This window comes from Nycticebus coucang, chromosome 11, assembly GCF_027406575.1.
Source record: "Nycticebus coucang isolate mNycCou1 chromosome 11, mNycCou1.pri, whole genome shotgun sequence".
Classification (NCBI taxonomy): Eukaryota; Metazoa; Chordata; class Mammalia; order Primates; family Lorisidae; genus Nycticebus; species Nycticebus coucang.
The window spans coordinates 21,676,386-21,701,912 of record NC_069790.1 but is presented as its reverse complement, the minus strand read 5'-3'; the positions used below and the strand labels follow the sequence as shown (position 1 = coordinate 21,701,912).

The following is a 25,527-nucleotide window of genomic DNA, read 5'->3' as shown; positions in this document are numbered from 1 at the left end:
AGTGTTCTTCCTTCTCCAGTTGCTTGAAATGTCCCATTAAGTTATTAACTTCCTCTCTTTCCATTTTCTTGAGGAACGCTTGTGGTGCTATAAATTTCCCTCTTAGGACTGCCTTTGCAGTATCCCAGAAGTTCTGGTAATTTGTGTCTTGATTGTAGTTTTGTTCCAAAAATTTGGTGATTTCCTTCTAAATCTCATCTATAACCCATCTGTCCTTCAGCATAAGGTTGTTTAGCTTCCATGTTTTTGTAAGGGTATGCAGGTTCCTGTTGTTATTGAGTTCAACTTTTATTCCATGATGGTCTGAGAAGATGCAAGGAATAATTTCTATTTTTTTAAATTTGCTGAGGTTAGATTTGTGGCCTAGGATGTGGTTGATTTTGGAGTATATTCCGTGGGCTGATGACAAGAATGTGTATTCAGTTTTGTTGGGATGAAATGTTCTGTAGATGTCTACTAAGTCCAGATGTTGAATGGTTGAGTTCAAATCTCAAATTTCTTTGCTTAGCTTCTTTTTGGAGGATCTATCCAGCACTGCCAAAAGGGTGTTAAAATCTCCAACTACTATGGAAGAGGAGGAAATCAAGTTGCTCATGTCTATTAGAATTTCTCTTATAAACTGAGGTGCATTCTGGTTGGGTGCATAAATATTAATAATTGAGATCTCATCATATTGACTATTACCTTTAACAAATATGAAGTGTCCATCCTTATCCCTCCTTATTTTGGTTGGTTTAAAGCCTATTGCATCTGCGAACAGGATTGCAATGCCTGCTTTTTTCTGCTTTCCATTTTCCTGGAATATAGTTGACCATCCCTTCACCTTGAGTCTATATTTGTCTTTTAATGTAAGATGTGATTCTTGTATGCAGCAGATATCTGGCTTTAGTTTTTGTATCCAGTCAGCCAACCTGTGCCTCTTTAGAGGACAGTTTAAACCATTCACATTAATTAAGAATATTGATAAGCCTTTCGAGAGTCCAGTGGACATTATTAATCTTTTTGTGACTGTGGAAGTTGGAATTTGATCAAAATTTTCTGGGTGGGTTTACTTTTGTGGTGGAGGATTACACTGGACTTTATGGAGGATAGGTCTGAAAATATCCTGGAGAGCTGGTTTAGTTATGGCAAATTTCTTCAACATGTGAATGTCATTGAAGTATTTAATTTCTCCGTCATAAATGAAACTCAGTTTAGCTGGGTACAGGATCCTGGGTTGAAAGTTATTTTGTTTTAGGAGATTAAAAGTCGATGACCACCCTCTTCAAGCTTGGAAGGTTTCAGCAGAGAGATCTGCAGTTATTCTAATATTCTTCCCTTTGTAGGTAATGGTTTTCTTTCGTCTGGCAGCTTTCAGAATTTTTTCCTTCAAATTAACTTGAGTGAAATTGATTACGATGTATCTGAGAGATGTCTTATTTGGGTTGAGTCATGCTGGAGTTCTGAAACTGTCTGCTATCTGAATTTCAGAATCTCTTGGCATGTCTGGAAAGTTCTCCTTCATAATCTCATAGAGAAAAGACTCTGTGATTTGTGAAGCCACTTTGTGGCTTTCAGGGATCCCTATAAGATGAATATTGGTTTTCTTTGAATTATCCCAGAGCTCCCTGTGAGAGTGATCTGTTTTTGCCCTCCATTTCTCTTCCTCTTTGAGAGTTTGTGAGTATTTGAAAGCTTTGTCTTCAATGTCAGAAATCCTTTCTTCTGCTTGCTCTATTCTGTTTCTGAGGGATTCTACTGTATTTCTCAGATCTTTGAGGGCTGCAACTTCTTGTCTCAATGTGTCAAAATCTTTGGTCATTTGGTCTTTGAATTCCTTGAATTCTTGACATATCTTTGGGTTACTGCTTGGAATTCTAATTCGATCTTATTTGCTATCTAGATTCTGAATTTGATTTCTGACATCTCAGCTATTTGTTTGTGCATGGGATTTTGTGCTGTGTCTGCCCCATTGATCCTTGGGGGAGTTGATCTACTCTGATTATTCATATTGCCAGAGTTTTTCTGTTGATTTTGCCTCAGGATTGTTTTTCACTGTTGCCTCTGGCCATCCTCAGAGTTGGGGAGGTGTCTGTCCAGGATTAGACCCCAGCATTAGATCTTTGTAGGGAGTGACCCTGTGTAGTTCCTCTGGTGCTGCCCCAGCTAGGGAGTTCTTGCTATGGAAGCAGCTGCGGCATGTGATACACCTGGTTCCAGCAACGGAGCTGGAGGTGGTGCGCACGGTTCTGGGAGTGCCTGGTGCCCAGTGATTTTGGCACAGAGATCCCAAGGCTCAGCAGTCTCTGGCCAGGAGACAAGCTCTGCGCAGAGGCAGTGAGGGTTCCAGAAAGCATGCGGCTACCAGTATCCCTGGCCAGACTAGCAGGCCAGTGTGGAGGCAGAGGGGATACAGGAGGGAGGATGTGGGGTTGTATGGCTCCCACAGTTCCTGGTCAGGGCATGTGGAGGACCAGTGGGCACGGATCGCACGTTGGGGGTCGTGGCACAGCTCGTATGGAGGTCTGGGTGGCGCCAAGCCCAGGAGTTTGAGGTTGCTATGAGCTGTGGTGCCACGGCTCTCTACCCAGGGCAACAGCCTGAGGCTCCAGTGTGCCAAAACCGGTCTCACTCTGCCCCTAAGGGTTAAGGCCATAGGCAGCTCAGTCCCCTTTTTTATGCTGCTCAGTCACCAGGTTACTAGCTCCCGCCCAATCCTTGCTCTGGGACCCTTAGGGCGGAGCTTGCTGGGGCAGTTCTCTCACAATCGCTCCCTGTGGCCCAGCTCAGTGGCTCAGTCTGGGGCCCTAGACAATGCCCAAAGTTCTCTGCACTACTGCTCAAGCTCTCCCCAAGGCAGTTCAACTGAGTGCCAAATCCAAAAACACCAAAACAGTTCACAGGTAAGGCCTTTCTGGTTTGCAGTCTCACTGCTGCTTGTACTTACGGCTGCCAGCGGGATTAGGTTGATTGAACACATGCAACCACTTGCCAGTTTTCCACTGTTTTTGTCCTCCTCTTGGGGTCCAGAAGTCCCTTGCAGACTCCCTGTATCCTCAAAGGGATGATTATAGGCAGATCCCACCAGCCAGAGATGCCTGGAGTCTTTTCTCCCCAGACTCACTGTGCCCAATTGCAGGGAATCTGTTACTCGGCCACCATCTTGCTCCATCCCTCACCATGGCAGTCTTCATCATGAAGTCTTTCCCCGGGCCAATATCGTCCAGTGTTTTCCCTATGCTTTCTTTGAGGATTTTTATTGTTTCATGCCTTAAAATTTAAGTCCTTTATCCATCTTGAATCCATTTTTGTGAGTGGAGAAAGACGTGGGTCCAGTTTCCGTCTTTTACATGTGGATACCCAGTTCTCCCAACACCATTTATTTAATAGGGAGTCTTTTCCCCAAGATATGTTTTTGTTTGGAATATTGAAGATTAGGTGGTTGTAAGGTGACAGTTTCATTTCCTGGTTTTCTATTCAATTCCAAATGTCTATGTCTCTATTTTTGTGCCAGTACCATGCTGTCTTGACCACTATGGCTTTGTAGTACAGCCTAAAATCTGGTATGCTGATGCCCCCAGCTTTGTTTTTATTAGTAAGAACTGTCTTAGCTATACAGGGTTTTTTCTGGTTCCATACAAAATGAAGAATCATTTTTTCCAAGTCTTGAAAGTATGATGTTGATATTTTAATAGGGATGACATTGAATCAGTAGATTGCTTTGGGATGTATAGACATTTTAACAATGTTGATTCTTCCCATCTATGAGCATGGTATGTTCTTCCATTTGTTAATATCCTCTGCTATTTCCTTTCTTAAGATTTCATAATTTTCTTCATAGAGGTCCTTCCCTGATTTTGTTAGGTATAGTCCCAGGTATTTCTGGGAGCTATAGTGAAGGGAGTCGTGTCCTTAGTTAGCCACTTATCTTGGCTATTATTGGCATATACAATGGCTACTGACTTGTGGACATCAATTTTATATCCTGAGACATTACTTTATTTTTTGATGACTTCCAGGAGTCTTATGGTTGAGACATTGGGGCTCTCTAAGTATAAGATCATATCATCAGCAAAGAGGGAGAGTTTGATCTCCTCTGCTCCCTTTGGATGCCCTTTATTTCCTTGTTTTGCCAAATTGTATTGGCTAGAACTTCCAGCACTATGTTGAATAGTAATGGTGATGGAGGACAACCTTGTCTGGTTCTAGTTCTAAGAGGAAAAGCTTTCAGTTTTACTCCATTCAGTAAAATATTAGCTGTGGGTTTGTCATAGATAGCTTTGGTCAGTTTAAGAAATGTGCCACATATGGCTATGCTCTTCAGTGTTCTAATTAGAAAAGGATGCTGGACTTTATCGAATGCTTTTTCTGCATTTGTTGAGAGGATCATATGGTCTTTGGTTTTGCTTCTGTTAATACGGTGGATAACATTTATGGACTTGCATATATTAAACCAGCCTTGCATCTCTTGGATTAAACCTACTTGATCATGATGTATGACTTTTTTGATGATAAGCTGTAATCTATTGGGTAGGATTTTGTTGAGAATTTTTGCATCTATATTCGTTAGTGAAATTGGTCTGAAATTCTCCTCTTTAGTTCGGTCTTTTCCAGGTTTTGGTATCAGGGTGCTGTTTGCTTCATAGAACGTGTTGGGGAAGATTTCTTTCTCCTCATATTTTTTGGAATAATTTCCTTCCTTGAAGGTTTGATAGAATTCTGGTGTGAAGCCATCTGGACCAGGGCATTTTTTGGTTGGAAGCTTTTTTATTGTTTCTTTAATTTCAGTGTTTGAAATTGGCCTGTTCAGGAGCTCTATTTCTTCCTAGCTAAGTCTAGGGAGAGGGTGTGATTCCAAATATTGATCCATTTCCTTCACATTGTCAAATTTCTGGGCATAGAGTTTCTGGTAGTATTCAGAGATGATCTCTTGTATCTCTGTGGATCAGTTGTTATTTCCCCTTTATCATTTCTGATGGAGGTTACTAGAGATTTTACTTTTCTATTTCTAGTTAGTCTGGCCAAAGGTTTATGTATTTTATTTATTTTTTCAAAAAATCAACTCCTTGTTTCATTAATTTTCTGAATGATTCTTTTGTTTTCAATTTCATTGATCTGTGATTTAATTTTGGAAATTTCTTTTCTTCTACTGGGTTTAGGCTTAGATTATTCTTCTTTTTCCAATTCCGTAAGATGGCTTTGTGAGTTTGTTGATGTGCTCTCTTTCTGTTTTTCGAATGTAGGCATCTAAAGTGATAAATTTTCCTCTCAGGACTGCTTTTGCAGTATCCCACAGGTTTTGGTAGCTTGCGTTTTCATTGTTGTTATGCTCAAGGCAGTTAATGATTTCCTCTTTTATTTCTTCCTGCACCCAACTTTGTCATTCAACAGAAGGTTGTTTAATTTCTATGCGTATGTCTGGGGTTGAACGTTTTTGTTGGAGTTGAGTTCTACCTTTAGTGCCTTGTGGTCTGAGATGATACAAGGTAAAATTTCAATTCTTCTGATTCTGTTGAGGTTTGCATTCTGTCCTACAATATGATCAATTTTGGAGAATGTTCCATGGGGTGATGAGAAGAATGTATGCTCTTTATCTTTGGGATGGAGTGTTCTATATGTGTCTATCAAGCACAGTTGTTCTAGGGTCTCATTTAAGTGCTTTATATCTTTGTTTAATTTCTGTTTAGAGGATCTGTCCAGCTCTATAATAGGAGTGTCAAAGTCTCCTGTTATAATGGTGTTATATTGGTCTGACTGAGTAAGATCTGTTTCAAGAATCTATATATTTAGAATTGAAATGTCTTCTTGTTGTATTTTTCCCTTCTTGACCAATAAAAAGTGACCATCTTTGTCTTTTTTGACTTTAGTTGCTCTAAGTGCACATGTATCTCATAATAAGATTGCAACTCCTCTTTTGTTCTGAATTCTGTTTGTCTGAAAAATTGTCTCGTAACCCTTAACTCAGTCTTTTGCAACTAAGTGTGTTTCCTGCAGACAGCAAATAGAAGGCTTGTATTTTTTTAATCCAGTCAGCTAATCTATGCCTCTTCAGTGGGGAATTCAAGTCATTAACATTTATTGAGATAACTGATAAGCATGATAATGTTCTATTCATCTTATTTTGTGAGAATCCATTGCTTAGTTTTATCTTTTGCATCATTGTGGAAGTTACGTTCTGCCCTTTAATTTCTGAGTTCTTACTTTGCTGTTGATCCATTGAGATGGTCAGGTTGTTGAAGAGGTTGAAGTATTTCCTATAGAGCTGGTATTGTTGGTGCAAATTTCCTCAGTGTTTGAATATCATTAAAGGAGTTGATTTCTCTGTCAATTTTAGAGCTTAGCTTAGCAGGATATAGAATTTTAGGCTAGAAATTGTTCTGTTTAAGTAGATTAAAGGTAGATGACCATTGTCTTCTTGCTTAAAAACTTTCATTAGAGAAGTCTTCAGTCACCCTGATGGATTTTCCCCTGTAGGTTAACTGGCACTTACTCCTGGTAGCTTGAAGAATCTTTTCTTTCGTCTTGACTTTGGACAGGTTCATCACAATGTGTCTTGGAGAAGCTCGGTTAGAGTTGAGGTGACCCGGGGTCTGATATCCCTCTGAAAGGAGTGTGTCAGAATCTTTGGTGATATTTGGGAAATTTTCATTTATATATTCTCTAGTATGGCTTCTATTCCCTTGGGGCATTCTTCTTCTCCTTCTGGGATACTTATAACTCATATATTTGAACGCTTCATAAAGTCCCATAATTCTGTCAGTGAACGTTCTGCTTTCTCTTCTTTTCTGCCTCTTTAACTATCTGAGTTATCTCAAGAGCTTTGTCCTCTATCTCTGAGATTTTTTCTTCTGCATGGTCTAATCTGTTGTTGATATTTTCTATTGCATCTTTAAGTTCCCTAATTGACTGCTTCAGTTCCTTCAGCTCTGCTTTATCATTTCTATATTCTTCATATCATTCATCTTTTATTTGATTCTATTTTTGGATTTCCTTTTAGTTATTTTCCACTTTATCAGCAGTTTCCTTCATTGTTTCCATCATTTCCTTCATTTTTTTTTTTTCTTTTATCGTCTGTATTCATTCCCTTTCTGTCATTTCTAACATTTCTTTCTTGGTGGAATCCCCTGCAGTAGTTACCTTAGGGTCCCTTGGGGGGTTGCTCTGGACTGGTTTTTCATGTTGCCAGGATTTTTCTGCTTATTCTTTCTCATGAGTTTTTTATTTTATCTGTTTCCTTGACCTAATTTTCTTTTCATTTCCTCTTGCTCTTTAAGTTACTGTGCCTCTGTACTAGGGTTTTGATGAGTCCTTTTGGTACCAAACAATAAGGATACGAAGATTGAAGAGCAAGAAGGGAAAAAAGATTAAAAAAAAAAAAAAAAAAGGAAAAGAAAAAAGAGAAATGAGAGGGGGTGAGTAAAAGGAAATATTGACAAAAAGAAGAGAGGGACAGAAATAGGGAGGCAGGAGCAATGTAGGTGTATGGTAGGGTACTTTGACCCAACCTCAAAACCCCCCAACCTCTGGGCATGCTAGGTTAAGTGGTTCCCTTGAGATCAGCAGCTCTTTGCTAGTACCCCACCCCCACCCAGTAGAGAGGAAAGACAAAAAATGCTATAAATCAAACCAAAACAAGCAAACAGGAAACTTTATGGGATAAAATTGGGGGAAAAACGAAATAATAGGGGTAGAAACACTAGGAACAATGAAGTTCTAATTGTTAAGGATGGCAACAATGGAAAATTATATTTAAATTAGAAAAATGAAGAAAGGAAAGAAAGAAAAAAAAATCTAGAGGGAAAATATTGAAATGAAAAAACAAAAATAAAACAAAATACCAAAACAAATCAAAAACCAAAGCAGTATATGTATCTTGCTGAATATTGCCTGGGCAACAGGTGATCTTCTGGGGTATGAGATGTTAATCACAATGTTGATACGGCTATATGAGATGGAGATTGGAGGCCTAAATCTCTCCTCAGCCCCCTTAAAAGGCACTTTTAACTGCTAAACTTAGCTAAGCAGAAGCTTTCCAAGGAAAGCACTTGTTGCTGGAATCATTCCTGAAGTGGCTGTCTGCTTAGCCAGTGTGGCAAAACTGTTCTCACTCTATGCCCCTGAGGACCAAGGCTGTAAGGTGTCTCCGTCCTGCCTTTAGTCTGCTCAGTCGCTAGATTACTTGCCCAACATCTCCCACTCAATCCTTGCTCTGCGACTCTGAGGGCAAAGCTTGCTGGGGCACTTCTCCCACAGTGGCTCCACGTGGCCCACAGCCCAACACTATTAGCTCTGTCCGGCTCAGCAGCTCAGTCTGGCGCTCTAGACAATGCTTAAAGTCCTCTGCACTCTTGCCCAAGTTCTCCCAGGGTAGTTTAACTGAGTGTCAAGTCCAAAAAAAGTAAAACAGCTCACAGGTAAGGCCTTCCCAGTTTACAATCTAACTGCTGCTTTACTCACTGCTGCTGTATTACAGCTGTTGGTGAGATTAGACTGAATGAACACATGCAACCACTTGCCAATTCTCCACTGCTTTTGTCCTCCTCATAGGGTCCAGAAGTCTCTCGCTGACTCCCTGTGTCCCCAAAGGGATGTTTCTGGGCAGATACCACCAGCCAGAGATGCCTGGAGTCTTCTCTCCCCAGTCTCACTGTGCCCAGTTGCAGGGAAGCTGTTACTTGGTCATCATCTTGCTCCTCCTGCCAAGTTTCTTTTTCTGTTCTCACTTAATGCTCCTAACCATCCTTTACTCTCAGGCTCCTGACATACCATATACTTGTATCATTTCCATTCTATCAGATAGATTCCTTTTTAGAGAATAAGTAGAAGATAGAAAGCTACAGTCAAGATAGTCCAAAAATCACTACTATAAGTATACTATTGTCAATTTCTTAGTACCTCTTTCCATGTATAATATTATTAGGAAGATCCTCTCAACACTTTTTATAGGCTGGCAGAAAGGCAGGAAGGAAACTGTTCACTATCAGTCTTTGGAATAAGTGAACCTAAAAGGATAAAATGTGAGGTAGCAGCTACCAAGTAGAGGGAAAATGAGGACTATGTGGCTAAGAGCAGTCCAACTGGTGGGGTTAAACATCCTTTCAATCTACCTCCAATGACATTTCAGAGATGTCACGTCAACATGCTAGAGAGATGCCTCTTCATGGGCACAGTTTACATAAGGCAGCAAACTAGCAGGACCCTTTTGACCTCTTGGCCTGGAAGAGCTTCACTTATATGAGACATTATTCCAGGTCCATACATACATATAACTTGTTTAATCCCTAGAAACCATATGAGAGAGGTACTATTTTTGTTTCTAAAATGAAATTAAGCCATTTAGCCAAGATCACAGCTGGTAAATGGGAAGACTAGGATCCGTATCCAGGCTTGTTCCTGAGCCAATCCTTTACCACTGTGATGCTTCTTCTCCAAATAAACTATTGACCAACATGGGCAACTAGGCTGTTAACACAGAAATGAAATGAACTCTTACAAACATACCACTCAATTAGTTTCTGAATAAAAGAAATTCTCTCTCTAAATTCTGTATCATTTTACTCCTTTAACAAGGATACTTCCATATTGGTTCAGATACCTTCACAGATGTGTGCCACAGAAGACTATTCTGCTATAAGTCATAGAAAAGCTTTATAACAGAAAACATAAACTCAACTGACTGAAAAATATAAATGGTAAACAATGAACTGTAGGGATTAGGGAAAAAAAGTACAGGCTGATACAGGACTGACTCATGGACAAAATGAGATGCAAGTGGGTCAGAATAGCTGGGCAGAGAATATGCTCACAGCCTGTCTTAACTCTAGTTCCTTACAGGGTTGATGACATTCTGGCAATATATACTGTTTCTAACTCTGTTGCCCTTCTTTTTCTTTCCTGTGAAATACTAGATACACCTTCACTAATTTCTAAGTCAATTAAAAAATGGACACTAATTTGAAAAAGTGTTAAAGTGTTAAAAGACACTAATTTGAAAAAATAAATATAAACATACTAAATTGTGAGGAAAATTTGTAACAGAATCCTTTAAACTAACAAGTTTTAATAATATCATGAGAGGAAAGAGATATCCTACAGGGAGTCATTTAGTGACTTGAGGGATGCAGACTGACCCAGACCCAGAGGACTGGCAGAAAGCAAGCAATCTAACACTCCCTGATGATGCAATTATCCTCGTGAATCCCCCTAATCCCAAAACACACTAGGATGTACACCCTTTGGTTATTTACATCACAGTCACAGTGAGTAGCAACCCTGTACTTTTCCTTCCGCATCTGCTCCTCCCTAAACAAAAACAGTTCCTGTCTCCAAAGCCAAGTGAGTCTGAAGAGAGAGTGGGATAAGGAGATAGGAGACTCTACATTGGCACTGCACTGGAATTTATCATTTCTTTCCAGAAAATCTGCTATTTTTTTAGCAATTTTAATTTCTAATATGTCTGTGTGTCAAGAGTGTGGCATAGATGTTGAGTTTTAAAAAGATTAAGATATATTCTGTCACTGTTCTCCTGTTAGTCAGCTTCACTACTATTTGCCCTTTTAAAAAACATCTGCTTTACTGCCAAAAGACCTAAAATTTCAGATATAACTTTACCATCTACTGCTTAACAACACAGTTTAGGATGAAGCCCAGATTATTTGTGTATAAAACCTCCAGAGTCTAAACCCTGCCCACTTTTCCAGTCTCATTTTCTGCTACTGTTTGCCTTATTTTGTATATCAGCAACACATTTGCCTGCAGCACTGAATATGCTGGAGGACAGACTAGCAGCTATTACATATATACATACAAGGTATAACATATTACCTTATGCCTTGTCTGCACATTCATATCTTTTGACCTTGGTATTCCTTTTGAACTATTCCTCTTCAAAAGTCATTTTCTAAAAAAATTTTTTTCCCAACTACCCCCTCTTTCATATAGATGTAATCACCTCTTTTTCTGTACTACTTTTGTATCACTTTTATCATTGTGCATGTAATTATCTATGTGCCTTGTTTAATCTTTCCCAACTATACTGTAAATTCCTTAAAGTAAGGACTTGGTATATAGTAGGCACATAATAAAGACTGAGCTGTTAAGGATATAGAATTTGTAGGAAAAAATGCACAAAATATGGATAAATGGAGAAATGAAAGACCATAAGAAAGTAGTAAAATAATATAAGAAAGAAAGGCATAAAATTAAGGACCACTTTCTAAAAAGAGGTAGGCTTTAGATATTGTAAGTTAAAATATAAAGTTTAAATGTACGCTAATAAGAAAAATTGGGTAATGTTACATTTCATTACTGATTTACATAAAGATCATTTATATTAGGTATTAGCAGAATGAGTGCTTAAAAGCCTAGATTCTATAGCTTAACTGTGTGGGCTTATATTCCTTGGCTCCATAAAGCTAAGCTCACTTTAGCTTTGTAACCATAGGCAAATTACTTAACCTCTCTATGCCAGAGTTTCTTCATCTGTAGAACATAAATAATAATAGTACCTACCTCAAAGGGTTGTTGTAAGGATAAAATTATCAATATACCTAAATCATGTATAAAAATAGCTTGTACACAGTAAATGATAATTCTTGACTATTACATTGAGAGTTTTGGAAATGAAATCTTTAGTTCAAGTTCAAGCTTTACTACAAATTTGGTGTGAGATTTTAGGTAAGCTACTTAATGTTTCTGAATCTGTATTTCTTTGCTGGCTTCCCCAGACACACAGCTAGACTGCATTTCCAGTCTCTCTGGTACGTAGATGAGGCCATGGGCCTGAGTTCTGGCAGTGGGCAGGAAGTCATTATGCACCTGCTCCAGGCCTGACCCTTACAAAGCTCTAGTGCATGGTCTTCATATTATTTCTCCTTTGCTGGCTGGATATAGGCAAACAACTCAACTCAGGAAGCCACATGTTGAAGACAACAGAGCCACAGATAGAAGGAGTCTGTGTCCCTCAATCAGTCCTTGTCAAAGAGCCACATGCTAAACTGGAACTCTTGTTTTTAACCTTATGTAAGCCAATAATTTAACTTCTAACATGTTAAGTTATTGAAATGTTTGTGTTTATTACTATAATAGCTAGTATAATTTATTTACTAGCCATTAGAGCTATATTATAACCTGTGTTATAATCTAACAATCAAACACTCACTCCCTGATGATGCAATTATTCTAATGAATCCCCCTAATCCCAAAACACTATAATCCCCTAATCCCAAACACACATAATAGCTAGTAAATAAATTATACTAGCTATTATAGTATAATATAATAAATTATATTATTATATAATAATATAATATAATATAATAAATTAAATTATAGTATAATATACTAGCTATTATAGTATAATATAGTAAATAAATTATACTAGCTATTATAGTATAATATAATAAATTATATTATTATATAATAATATAATATAATAAATTAAATTATAGTATAATATAATAGCTAATATAATATAATATAGTAAATAAATCATACTAGCTATTATATAATAAATTATACTAGCTATTATAGTATAATATAGTAAATAAATTATACTAGCTATTATAGTATAATAGCTATTATAGTATAATATAGTAAATAAATCATACTAGCTATTATATTATAAATTATACTAACTATTATATTTATTTACTAGCTATTATTAAATGTGAATAAAATTAAACAGCAAACATGGCAAATTATAACAATTCAAAAAATACCAGTTGTGTATTGAGCATTCCTACTCCAAAAATCCAAAATCTGAAATTTTTGAGTGCCAGAAAGTTTAAATAAACTAAGTATATAAGTTTGAAATATTATATAATACTACTAAAAATTACAAGATGATGCTCAAAGTTTATGGTCAATGGATTTTAGATTTTCAGATTAGAGATATTCAACCACTAAGTATAATATTGTAAAAAAAAAAAAAAAAAGTCCAAATACTTTTGGTCCTAAGCATTTTGGATAAGGAACACCCATTTATATTACTGGTCCCATTACATTCAAATTCAATAGCTTTCTTATAAATTTGATCTTTCCCTCAAAACCTTCTTGAAGTTCAATCACTGAGGGAACCATATTTCCAGCCCACATTGCTCTTTCCCTTTGTCTCCCACAAAATAATTCACCATATATAAAAGCTTGTTTTGTTTAAAGTGTCCTTTGTAAAATGACACATAGGGGCAGGAAGATTACTACACTTCTTTTTGTATCCTTCAACACTGCTAAGCTTGCAGCTGACTGACCACTACATCAGTGTGGTGGCAGAAGACATGAATTACAGGGCCGCAGAGCTTGTCCTGATGGACCATGGCTGATTAGCTGAGCAGGCTAGAAACCAGATGCTTGTTATTATTGAATGAAAGCATGAATGAATGAAGGAGATTTATATTTGACTATATTCGATGGTCATAAATCATCCTTCTGGCTTTCAAATCCTCATCACTATTCAAAAGTGAGAGCAGGTTAAGGAGTGAGAAGTATCAGCAAAAATTATCAAAGCTAAATAACTCTAGCACTACTGACAGTGTATAAGCAGCAAGGATATACCTTTGTGAATCTTCTCTGAACTAGAATTTAATACATAAATCTACCAGAGATTAAAATGAAAGCTTTACCTCACCATGTTCAAGGAGCTGTTTTCTGTAATAAAACAAAAACATTATTTATTTACTAAATGTCTGTTATACTCTGATTACATAAGAATAAGCTTCATTTCTTTCTTCTTGGGCCTTAAAAATTTGATTTCCTCTAAACTATGTAGGAGGATAAGAAAAAAATAAAACAATTAGATAATATTACTAAAAATTACAGCATTTATAGTCATCCCATTTAAGGTATGTCAAAAAGTCATCTTTGGTTAACATAAAATAGGTTTTACTGATCCATGGAAATTGTATCTCTGGAGGGATAAATATATAGACTTTCTATTAAATATTCAACCCATGTGCTATATATATATATAATACTTTAGATAACTATTGTTAGACTTTTGAGTTATTTTCACTTTTCATAATTATAAATAACATTAACATCCTTATTGTACATAATACTTTGTGAGCATCTCTGAATATTTCCTGAGGATAAATTTCCAAAAGAAAAATTACTGGGTAAAACATAAATATTTTTAGTTCCAGAAAAGTCTCAATTTACAAAACAGTTACTTTACACCTACTGTGTTCTAGGCACTGTGCAGTGAATACAGTTGTCTCCCCTTATCTAGGGACTTGCTTTCCACAGTTTCAGTTACCTCAAGTTAGCTACAAACTGAAAATATTAAATGGAAAATTCCAGAGATAAATAATTCATAAGCTTTAAATTGAGCACCCTTGTGAGTAGCCTGATGAAATCTTGGACTATCTTGCCTAGGATGTGAATCAAGCCACTGTCCAGTGTATCCACCTCGCATATGCTCCCCATCTGTTAGTCACTTAGTATCATCTAAGGCAGTGGTTCTCAACCTTCCTAACACTGCAACCCTTTAATACAGTTCCTCATGTTGTGGTGACCCCTAACCATAGAATTATTTTTGTTGCTATTGTTATGAATCATAATGTAAATATCTGATGTTAGGCGACCCCTAAAGGGGGTTGCAACCCACAGGTTGAGAACTACTGATCTAGGTTATTACACTAATATAGTGGTATTTCAGTGTTTGTGTTCAAGTCACACTTATTTGACTTAATAATGGCCCAAAAGTGTAAGAGTAGTGATACTAGCAATTTCAATATGCCAAAGAAAAGCCAGAAAGTACTTTGCTTAAGTGAAAAGGTAAAAGTTTTCAACCTAATAAGGAAAGAAAAAAACTCATATGATAACAATGCTAAGACTTAAGGTAAGAATGAATTTTCTTTTTCTTTTCTTTTCTTTTTTTTTTTTTTTTTTTGCAGCTTTTGGCCGGGGCTGGGTTTGAACCTGCTACCTCTGGCATATGGGGCCAGCGCCCTACTCCTTTGAGCCACAGGCATTGCCCAAGAATGAATTTTCTACCTTTGAAATTGTGAAGAAGGAAAGAACAAATTCATGCTAGTTTTGCTGTCACCCCTCAGACTTCACAAGTTGTGGCCACAGTCTTTGCTAAGTGCTTAGTTAAGATGGAACACAGATTATTAAATTTATGGGTAGAAGACAAAAACAGAATGTGTTCTGACTTATGGGAATCAGGTATGGCACCATCAGTTGCATCCACTAGGGGCCTTGGAACATATAGCTCACAGATATGGGGGACCCCTATACAGCATGAATAGTAATGATACAATGTTTATCTTCAGGGAGCTACACTATATTCACACAAGAGATAGAAGACCATTCTGTTAATTGTTCCATTAAAAAGTCTGGGTATTTTACATTTATAAAAGGTTTTACAGGATGCAGGAGTATTCTAATATGAATTATAAGGGTAGAGAACGAAAAAAAGACAGCATGCAGAGGAAGTCTAGGGTACCCAGACCCATGAATTTTAAAAAGGGTAGCTGGGAGAAAGCCTCTCAGGATAGCAGTGGCATCACCAAGTTATTCTGCCTCTGCTGCAGCTCCTTCCCTGTACACGGTTAGGAGTAGGGTTCCTCCGGTTCGCCTGCAATCTTCCAGTCACAACAGAATCCTGAAGTGAGCCATTTCAAGGAAGAAGCCTGGTAGGTAAGTAATTATTATAGTCACCAAGAACCTTGATAGTAACTACTGATAAAATAAATCTAGTAGTTAATTTACAATATGAATATGCAACCAAATCACAATACACAAAAAGCATTAAAGAGAAACAGCAAAATAAATGACGAAAAACAACAAACCAAACTCTAACCTCTCAGCAAACAGAGTTAAGGCAAGAAATAAGAGAGAGGACTAAAGAATAACTCCAAATTTTCCTTTCAGAGAAGTTTGAGAGGATATTGTATCCATATAATTAGAATAGCTATGCAATAATAAATTTTCAGAAATTCTGAGAAAAATTTGTTTGCTTAATGGAACACACTAACTTCCCTGTGAACTGTATTTAACTTAGGCTAGTTTTGCTGGTTTTGAGCTCAAGGCCTTGTGAAGCACATATAACTCACACATCTCTTGACCCATCTTGGCCTAACAAAATATGGCCCTGAGGAAAAAACAATTTTTTTCTAGTGTGGCAGTCAACACGTTAAAGCCTCAAAAGATAGTTGAATAGAATACATTTACACAGCTGAAATTAGCAATATTAAGACTCAATTATGAAATCTCTCAAAACACAGAGAAAAAATAAATAGATAATATAAGAGCAATAACAGAAGTTCAAGTACAAAAGAGTAAAAGAATGAAAAATCTCCTCAAGCTCAGTGAGTAGGGCGCCAGCCACATACACCAAGGCTGGTAGGTTCAAGCCAGCCCAGGCCTGCTAAAGAACAATGACAACTGCAACTCCCCAAAATAGCCAGGCATTGTGGTGGGCACCTGTAGTCCCAGCTACTCAAGAGGCTAAGGCAAAAGAATCCCTTAAGCCCAAGAGTTTGAGGTTGCTGTGAGCTGTGATGCCACAGAACTCTACCGAGGTCAACATAGTGAGACTCTATCTCAAAAAAAAAAAAAAAAAAACTTCCTCAACTGAAGATCTGAGTGTTTACTTTAGAATGACTTCAGAATTAATAAACATAACACACACACATGACATCTCCAAACTTTATAAATTTCCAGAGACAATGACTATATAGCATTTGTCATTTGTCACACACCATGCTAGTGAACAAAAAAAGCAGTATCTACAAAATGCTGACTAAAACCCACAGATATCTACTAACCACCCATCAGTCAAAAATGAGGACAAAAGGGGCATTTTCCAGATAAGAAAGCATTCCGAAAGTAGGCTAAGTCTATACTCTTTCTAAGAAACATCATTTAAGCAGGTTCTCAAACTTGAACTTGAAAGAGGTAAAGTATAAGATCCAAGAAACAGTCAAGAACAAATATATCAGTAAAATTTGAAGTCAATCCAAAAATTGCTAATGTCTTCAATCTAAATATTTAGAGAATTCTTAAAACAGAAGAGATAATATAACCATCTAGAAGTAAACTTTTCGACTGTTTCAGCATAACATGGGAGGCAAGCAGGTGGAGGAAGGCAGAAGGAAAAGTACTCCAAAAGCTCAGTAGTGAAGCACTCAGGTCTTCAAAATGAAAATAGGCTAAGTTTACCAATTAAAAAATGAGTATCAGAGAAATTTGAACAGAAAAGGAAATCTAAAAATGAGAAATGAACCTATACCAAACTGTCACAGAATGTTGAAAAACAGCTTAGATAAAGGCATACCAGGGAGATACTATAAAAAATGTGGAAGTAGAAATATTAATTTTCTATAAAGAAAAATTCAAAGCAAAAATCATTAAATAAGACAAAGAAGATCCTCTACAGTAATTAAAAATACAATCCTATAATAATTATGCAAGGAACAACAGCTCTGTCTACATAAACCAACAACATTACAAAACAAATTTGAAAAAAAAAGTGCATTCTTAATGATATGTGTGAAAACAATATTCTGAGAAAATAGCAGATGACACAGAAGAATAAATTGGTATATAGAAATTTAGAATAAAACAGTTATGAAATAATTATGTGAAATAACATGTAACTTCAAACCCCCCAAATAAAAGTGAACATTCTAAAAATCCTTCTAGAGCATAAAAACTTAACATTAGTATCAATTAATCAATAAAACATAAAGGTAAAATACAAAACAAAAGAAACTAGTTAGAAATTTTAAAACATACTTTTAAATGATTTTTTTTATTTTTTTTATTAAATCATAACTGTATACATTGATATGATCATGGGGCATCATACACTCGCTTCATAGACCATTTGACACATTTTCATCACAATGGTTAACATAGCCTTCCTGGCATTATCTCAGTTACTGCCAAAACATTTACATTCTACATTTACCAAGTTTCGCAAATACCCCTGTAAGATGCACCACAGGTATGATCCCACTGATCCCACTCCCTCTAACCAACACCCCCCTCCCTCCCCTCCCTTTACCACTTCCCCCTATTGTTAGGTTGTAACTGGGTTATAGCTTTCATGTGAGAGCCCCAAATTAGTTTCATAGTAGGGCTGAGTACATTTGGTACTTTTTCTTCCATTCTTGAGATACTTTACTAAGAACAATATGTTCCAGCTCCATCTATGTAAACATGAAAGAGGTAAAGTCTCCATCTTTCTTTAAGGCTGCATAATATTCCATGGTGTACATATACCACAATTTATTAATCCATTCGTGGATCGATGGGCACTTGGGCATTTTCCATGACTTAGCAATTATGAATTGGGCTGCAATAAACATTCTGGTACAAATATCTTTGTTATGTTGTGATTTTTGGTCTTCTGGGTATATGCCCAGCAGAGGAATTACAGGATTGAATGGCAGATCTATTTTAGATCTCTGAGTGTTCTCCATATATCTTTCCAAAAGGAATGTATTAATTTGCATTCCCACCAGCAGTGCAGAAGTGTTCCCTTTTCTCCACAACCACTCCAACATCTCTGGTCTTGAGATTTTGTGATACAGGCTAGTCTCACTGGAGTTAGATGATATCTCAAAGTAGTTTTGATTTTCATTTCTCTGATGATTAAAGATGATGAGCATTTTTTCATATGTCTGAAGGCCGTGCGCCTGTCTTCTTCAGAGAAGTTTCTCTTCAAATCCCTTGCCCAGCCTACAATGGGATCCCTTGTTTTTTTCTTGCTGATGCGTTTGAGTTCTCTGTGGATTCTGGTTATTAAACCTTTGTCAGAGATATACCCTGCAAATACTGTCTCCCATTCTGAGGGCTGTTTGTTTGCTTTACTTACTGTGTTCTTGGCTGTGCTTTTTAGTTTGATCAAGTCCCAGTAGTGTATTTTTGAAGCTGCTTCAATTGCCCGGGGGGTTCTCCTCATAAAAAACTCGCCCAGACCAATTTCTTCAAGGGTTTTCCCTGCATTCTCCTCTAGTATTTTTATAGTTTCATGTCTTAAGTTTAAATCTTTAATCCAATGAGAGTTTATCTTAGTTAATGGTGAAAGGTGTAGGTCCAAGTTCAGTCTTCTGCAGGTTGTCAGCCAGTTCACCCAGCACCATTTGTTAAATAGGGAATCTTTTCCCCACTGAATGTTTTTAATTGGCTTGTCAAAGATCAAATAGCAGTAAGTAGCTGGATTCAACTCTTGGTTCTCTATTCTGTTCGATATCTACTTCTCTGTTTTTGTGCCAGTACCATGCTGTTTTGATCACTATCAATTTGTAGTAAAGTCTGAGGTCTGGTAGTGTGATTCCTCCTGTTTTGTTTTATTTCTGAGTAATGTCTTGGCTATTTGAGGTTTTTTCTGATTCCATATAAAACAAAGTATTGTTTTTTCTAGATCTTTAAAATATGACAGTGGAGCTTTAATAGGGAGTGCATTGAAATTATATATCACTTTGGGTAGTATGGACATTTTTTTGTTTTTTTTTTTTTTTGTAGAGACAGAGTCTCACTTTATGGCCCTGGGTAGAGTGCCGTGGCCTCACACAGCTCACAGCAACCTCCAACTCCTGGGCTTAAGCGATTCTCTTGCCTCAGCCTCCCGAGTAGCTGGGACTACAGGCGCCCGCCACAACGCCCGGCTATTTTTTTTTTTTTGGTTGCAGTTCGGCCGGGGCCGGGTTTGAACCCGCCACCCTCGGCATATGGGGCCGGCGCCCTACGGACTGAGCCACAGGTGCCGCCCGGTAGTATGGACATTTTGATAATGTTCATTCTTCCCAGCCATGAGCATGGTATGTTTTTCCATTTGTTAACATTTTCAGCTATTTCTTTTCTTAGAGTTTCATAGTTCTCTTTATAGAGATCTTTCACATCTTTTGTTAGGTAAATTCCCAAATATTTCATCTTCTTTGGCACTACTGTGAATGGGATAGAGTCCTTAACTGCTTTTTCAACTTGACTGTTGTTGGTGTATATAAAGGCTACTGATTTATGAATGTTGATTTTGTTTTTTTTTTTTTTAATTTTTTTATTAAATCTTAAGTGTATACAATGATATGATTATGGGGCATCATACACTCACTTCATAAACCATTTGACACATTTTTATCCCAGTGGTTAACATAGCCTTTCCGGCGTTATCTCAGTTACTGTGCCAAAACATTTATATTCTACATTTACCAAGTTTCGCAAATACCCCTGTAATATGCACCACAGGTGTGATCCCACCGATTCCCCTCCCTCTACCCACACCCCCCTTTCCCACTTCCCTCTATTGTTAAGTTGTAGCTGGGTTATAGCTTTCATGTGAGAGTCCCAAATTAGTTTCATAGTAGGGCTGTGTACATTGGATATTTTTTCTTCCATTCTTGGGATACTTTACTAAGAAGAATATATTCCAGCTCCATCCATGTAAACATGAAAGAGGTAAAGTCTCCATCTTTCTTTAAGGCTGCATAGTATTCCATGGTATACATATACCACAATTTATTAATCCATTCGTGGATCGATGGGCACTTCGGCTTTTTCCATGACTTAGCAATTATGAATTGGGCTGCAATAAACATTCTGGTACAAATATCTTTGTTATGTTGTGATTTTTGGTCTTCTGGGTATATGCCCAGCAGAGGAATTACAGGATTGAATGGCAGATCTATTTTTAGATCTCTGAGTGTTCTCCATATATCCCTCCAAAAGGAATGTATTAATTTGCATTCCCACCAGCAGTGCAGAAGTGTTCCCTTTTCTCCGCATCCACGCCAACATCTCTGGTCTTGAGATTTTGTGATATAGGCTAGTCTCATTGGAGTTAGATGATATCTCAAAGTAGTTTTGATTTGCATTTCTCTGATGATTAAAGATGATGAGCATTTTTTCATATGTCTGAAGGCCGTGCGCCTGTCTTCTTCAGAGAATTAGTACCTATATTACTCAACCTGTTCCAAAATGTAGAAAAAGAAGGAAGACTACCCAACACGTTCTATGAAGCAAATATCACCCTGATCCCCAAACCAGGAAAAGACCCAACAAGAAAAGAAAATTATAGACCAATATCACTAATGAATATAGATGCAAAAATATTCAACAAGATCCTAACAAACAGAATCCAGCAACACATCAAACAAATTATACATCATGACCAAGTTGGTTTTATCCCAGGGTCTCAAGGCTGGTTCAATATACGTAAATCTATAAATGTAATTCAGCACATAAACAAATTAAAAAACAAAGACCATATGATTCTCTCAATTGATGCAGAAAAAGCTTTTGATAATATCCAGCATCCCTTCATGATCAGAACACTCAAAAAAATTGGTCTAGAAGGGACTTTTCTTAAACTGATAGAGGCTATCTACAGCAAACCCACAGCCAATATCATATTGAATGGAGTTAAATTGGAATCATTTCCACTCAGATCAGGAACCAGACAAGGCTGCCCATTGTCTCCATTGCTTTTCAACATTGTAATGGAAGTTTTAGCCACCGCAATTAGGGAAGAAAAGGCGATCAAGGGTATCCATATAGGGTCAGAAGAGATCAAACTCTCGCTCTTCGCAGATGATATGATTGTGTATCTGGAAAACACTAGGGACTCTACTACAAAACTCCTAGAAGTGATCAAGGAATACAGCAGCGTCTCAGGTTACAAAATCAACATTCATAAATCGGTAGCCTTTATATACACCAACAACAGTCAAATTGAAAAAGCAGTTAAGGACTCTATCCCATTCACAGTAGTGCCAAAGAAGATGAAATATTTGGGAATTTACCTAACAAAAGACGTGAAAGATCTCTATAAAGAGAACTATGAAACTCTAAGAAAAGAAATAGCTGAAAATGTTAACAAATGGAAAAACATACCATGCTCATGGCTAGGAAGAATCAACATTATCAAAATGTCCATACTACCCAAAGCAATATATACTTTCAACGCACTCCCTACTAAAGCTCCACTGTCATATTTTAAAGATCTTGAAAAAACATTACTTCGTTTTATATGGAATCAGAAAAAACCTCGAATAGCCAAGACATTACTCAGAAATAAAAACAAAACAGGAGGAATCACACTACCAGACCTCAGACTTTACTACAAATCGATAGTGATCAAAACAGCATGGTATTGGCACAAAAACAGAGAAGTAGATATCTGGAATAGAATAGAGAACCAAGAGATGAATCCAGCTACTTACCGCTATTTGATTTTTGACAAGCCAATTAAAAACATTCAGTGGGGAAAAGATTCCCTATTTAACAAATGGTGCTGGGTGAACTGGCTGGCAACCTGCAGAAGACTGAAATTAGACCCACACCTTTCACCATTAACTAAGATAGACTCTCATTGGATTAAAGATTTAAACTTAAGACATGAAACTATAAAAATACTAGAGGAGAATGCAGGGAAAACCCTTGAAGAAATTGGTCTGGGTGAGTATTTCATGAGGAGAACCCCCCGGGCAATTGAAGAAGCTTCAAAAATACACTACTGAATGTTGATTTTGTAACCTAAGACGCTGCTGTATTCCTTTATCACTTCTAGGAGTTTTGTAGTAGAGTCCCTAGTGTTTTCCAGATACACAATCATATCATCTGCGAAGAGCGAAAGTTTGATCTCTTCTGACCCTACATAGATACCCTTGATCGCCTTTTCTTCCCTAATTGCGGTGGCTAAAACTTCCATTAAAATGTTGAAAAGCAATGGAGACAATGGCAGCCTTGTCTGGTTCCTGATCTGAGTGGAAATGATTCCAATTTAACTCCATTCAATATGATATTGGCTGTGGGTTTGCTGTAGATGGCCTCTATCAGTTTAAGAAATGTCCCTTCTAGACCAATTTTCTTGAGTGTTCTGATCATGAAGGGATGCTGGATATTATCAAAAGCTTTTTCTGCATTAATTGAGAGAATCATATGGTTTTTGTTTTTTAATTTGTTTATGCGCTGAATTACATTTATAGATTTATGTATATTGAACCAGCCTTGAGACCCTGGGATAAAACCCACTTGGTCATGATGTATAATTTGTTTGATGTGTTGCTGGATTCTGTTTTTTAGGATTTTGTTGAATATTTTTGCATCTATATTCATTAGTGATATTGGTCTGTAATTTTCTTTTCTGGTTGGGTCTTTTCCTGGTTTTGGGATCAGGGTGATGTTTGCTTCATAGAACGTGTTGGGTAGTCTTCCTTCTTTTTCTACCTTTTGGAACAGGTTGAGTAATATAGGTACTAATTCCTCTTTAAAGGTTTCGTAGAATTCTGACGTAAAACTATCTGGTCCCGGGCTTTTCTTTTTAAGGAGGTTTTGTATAGTTGATGCTATTTCTGAACTTGATATGGGTCTGTTCAACATTTCCACTTGATTATGGCTAAGTCTTGGAAGGTGGCGTGCTTCCAAGTATTGGTCAATTTCCTTCAGATTTTCATATTTCTGAGAATTAAGTTTCTAGTAATGTTCATTAAGGATTTTTTTGATTTCTGACGAGTCTGTTGTTAGTTTGTCTTTGTTGTTTCTGATTGATGAGATTAGAGATTTTACTCTTTTTTTCCTGATTAGGTTGGCCAGAGGTTTATCTATTTTGTTGACCTTTTCAAAAAACCAGCTTTTTGATTTATTGATCTGTTGTATTATTCTTTTGTTTTCAATTTCATTTAATTCTGCTCTAATTTTGGTTATTTCTTTTCTTCTACTGGGTTTGGGGTTGGAATGTTCTTCCTTTTCCAGTTGCTTGAGATGTCCCATTAAGTTGTTAACTTCCTCTCTTTCCATTCTCTTGAGGAAGGCTTACAGTGCTATTAATTTCCCTCTTAGAACTGCCTTTGCGGTGTCCCAGAGGTTCTGATAGTTTGTGTCTTCATTGTCGTTTTGTTCCAAAAAATTGGTGATTTCTTTCTTAATCTCATCTCTGACCCAGCTATCATTCAGCATAAGGTTATTTAACTTCCATGTTTTTGTGTGAGTATGCAGATTCCTGTTGTTACTCAATTCAAGTTTTATTCCATGATGGTCCGAGAAGATGCAAGGAATAATTTCTATTCCTTTAAATTTACTGAGGTTAGACATGTGACCTAAAATGTGGCCAATTTTGGAGTAAGTTCCATGGGCTGATGAGAAGTATGTGTATTCAGTTTTGTTGGGATGAAATGTTCTGTAGATGTCTGCTAAATCTAAATATTGGATGGTTAGGTTTAAATCTAAGATTTCTTTGCTCAGCTTCTTGCTGGAGGATCGATCCAACACTGCCAAAGGAGTGTTGAAATCTCCTATGATTATGGAGCTGGAGGAAATCAAGTGACTCATGTCTGTTAGAGTTTCTCTTATAAATTGAGGTGCATTCTGGTTGGGTGCATAGATAGTAATAATTGAGATCTCATCATATTGAGTATTACCCTTAACAAATATGAAGTGACCATTCTTGTCCTTCCTTACTTTTGATGGTTTAAAGACTACTGTATCTGCAAATAAAATTGCAACACCTGCTTTTTTCTGATTACCATTTGCCTGAAATATGGATGACCATCCTTTCACCCTGAGTCTGTATGTTTTTGTATCCAGTCAGCTAACCTATGCTGGACAGTTTAAGCCATTCACATTGATGGAGAGTATTGATAAGTCTGGTGGAATTTTGGGTATCGAGTTTTTCAAAGGTCCAGTGGACATTTTTAATCTTTTCGCCAGTGTCCAAGTTGGAGTTTGATCCGAAGTTTCTGAGTGAGTTTACTTTTGTGGTATAGGATTGGGTTGGTCATTATGGAGGATAGGTCTGAGAATATCCTGAAGAGCTGGTTTGGTTATGGCAAATATTTTCAACATATGAATGTCATTAAAGTATTTTATTTCTCCATCATAAATGAAACTCAGGTTAGCTGGATACAAGATCCTGGGTTGAAAGTTATTTTGCTTTAGGAGACTAAAAGTTGATGACCACCCTCTTCTGGCTTGAAAAGTTTCAGCAGAGAGATCTGCAGTTATTCTAATATAACTTTGTACGTAATAGTTTTCTTTCATTGAAATTTATTTTGCTTTAGGAGACTAAAAGTTGATGACCACCCTCTTCTGGCCTGAAAAGTTTCAGCAGAGAGATCTGCAGTTATTCTAATATAACTTTGTACGTTAACAGTTTTCTTTTGCTGGACTGCTTTGAGAATCTTATCTTTCATGTTAACTTTAGTGAAGCTAATTATGATATGCCTGGGGGATGACTTATTGGGGTTGAATCGTGCTGGGGTTCTGAAGCTATCTGCTATCTGAATTTCAGATTCTCTAGGCATGTCTGGAAATTTTTCTTTCATAATTTCATGCAGAAGGGCCTCTGTGCCCTTCGAGGCCACTTCATCATTCTCCGAAATCCCAATTATTTGTATGTTGCTTTCTTCGAATTATCTGAGAGTTCTCTGAGTGAGTGATCCATTTTTGCTCTCCATTTCTCTTCCTCTTTGAGAGATTGGGAGCGTTCGAAGACTTTATCTTCAATGTCAGAAATCCTTTCTTCTGCTTGCTCCATTCTGTTGCTGAGGGATTCTACTGTATTTTTCATATCTTTGAGGGCTGTAAATTCTTGCTTCAGTGTGTCTA

At 37.1% G+C, this 25,527-nt stretch overlaps 1 protein-coding gene across 1 annotated transcript in view; it reads right to left on the bottom strand.

The window, feature by feature from the left end:
• DPY19L2 (dpy-19 like 2) overlaps positions 1 to 25,527 on the bottom strand; it is a 200,074-nt gene that overhangs the window by 21,558 nt on the left and 152,989 nt on the right. The window contains exon 17 of the mRNA XM_053609456.1: positions 13,599 to 13,623. Within this exon, the coding sequence (XP_053465431.1) occupies positions 13,599 to 13,623 (25 nt within the window). The remainder of the gene's footprint in view (positions 1 to 13,598; positions 13,624 to 25,527) is intronic.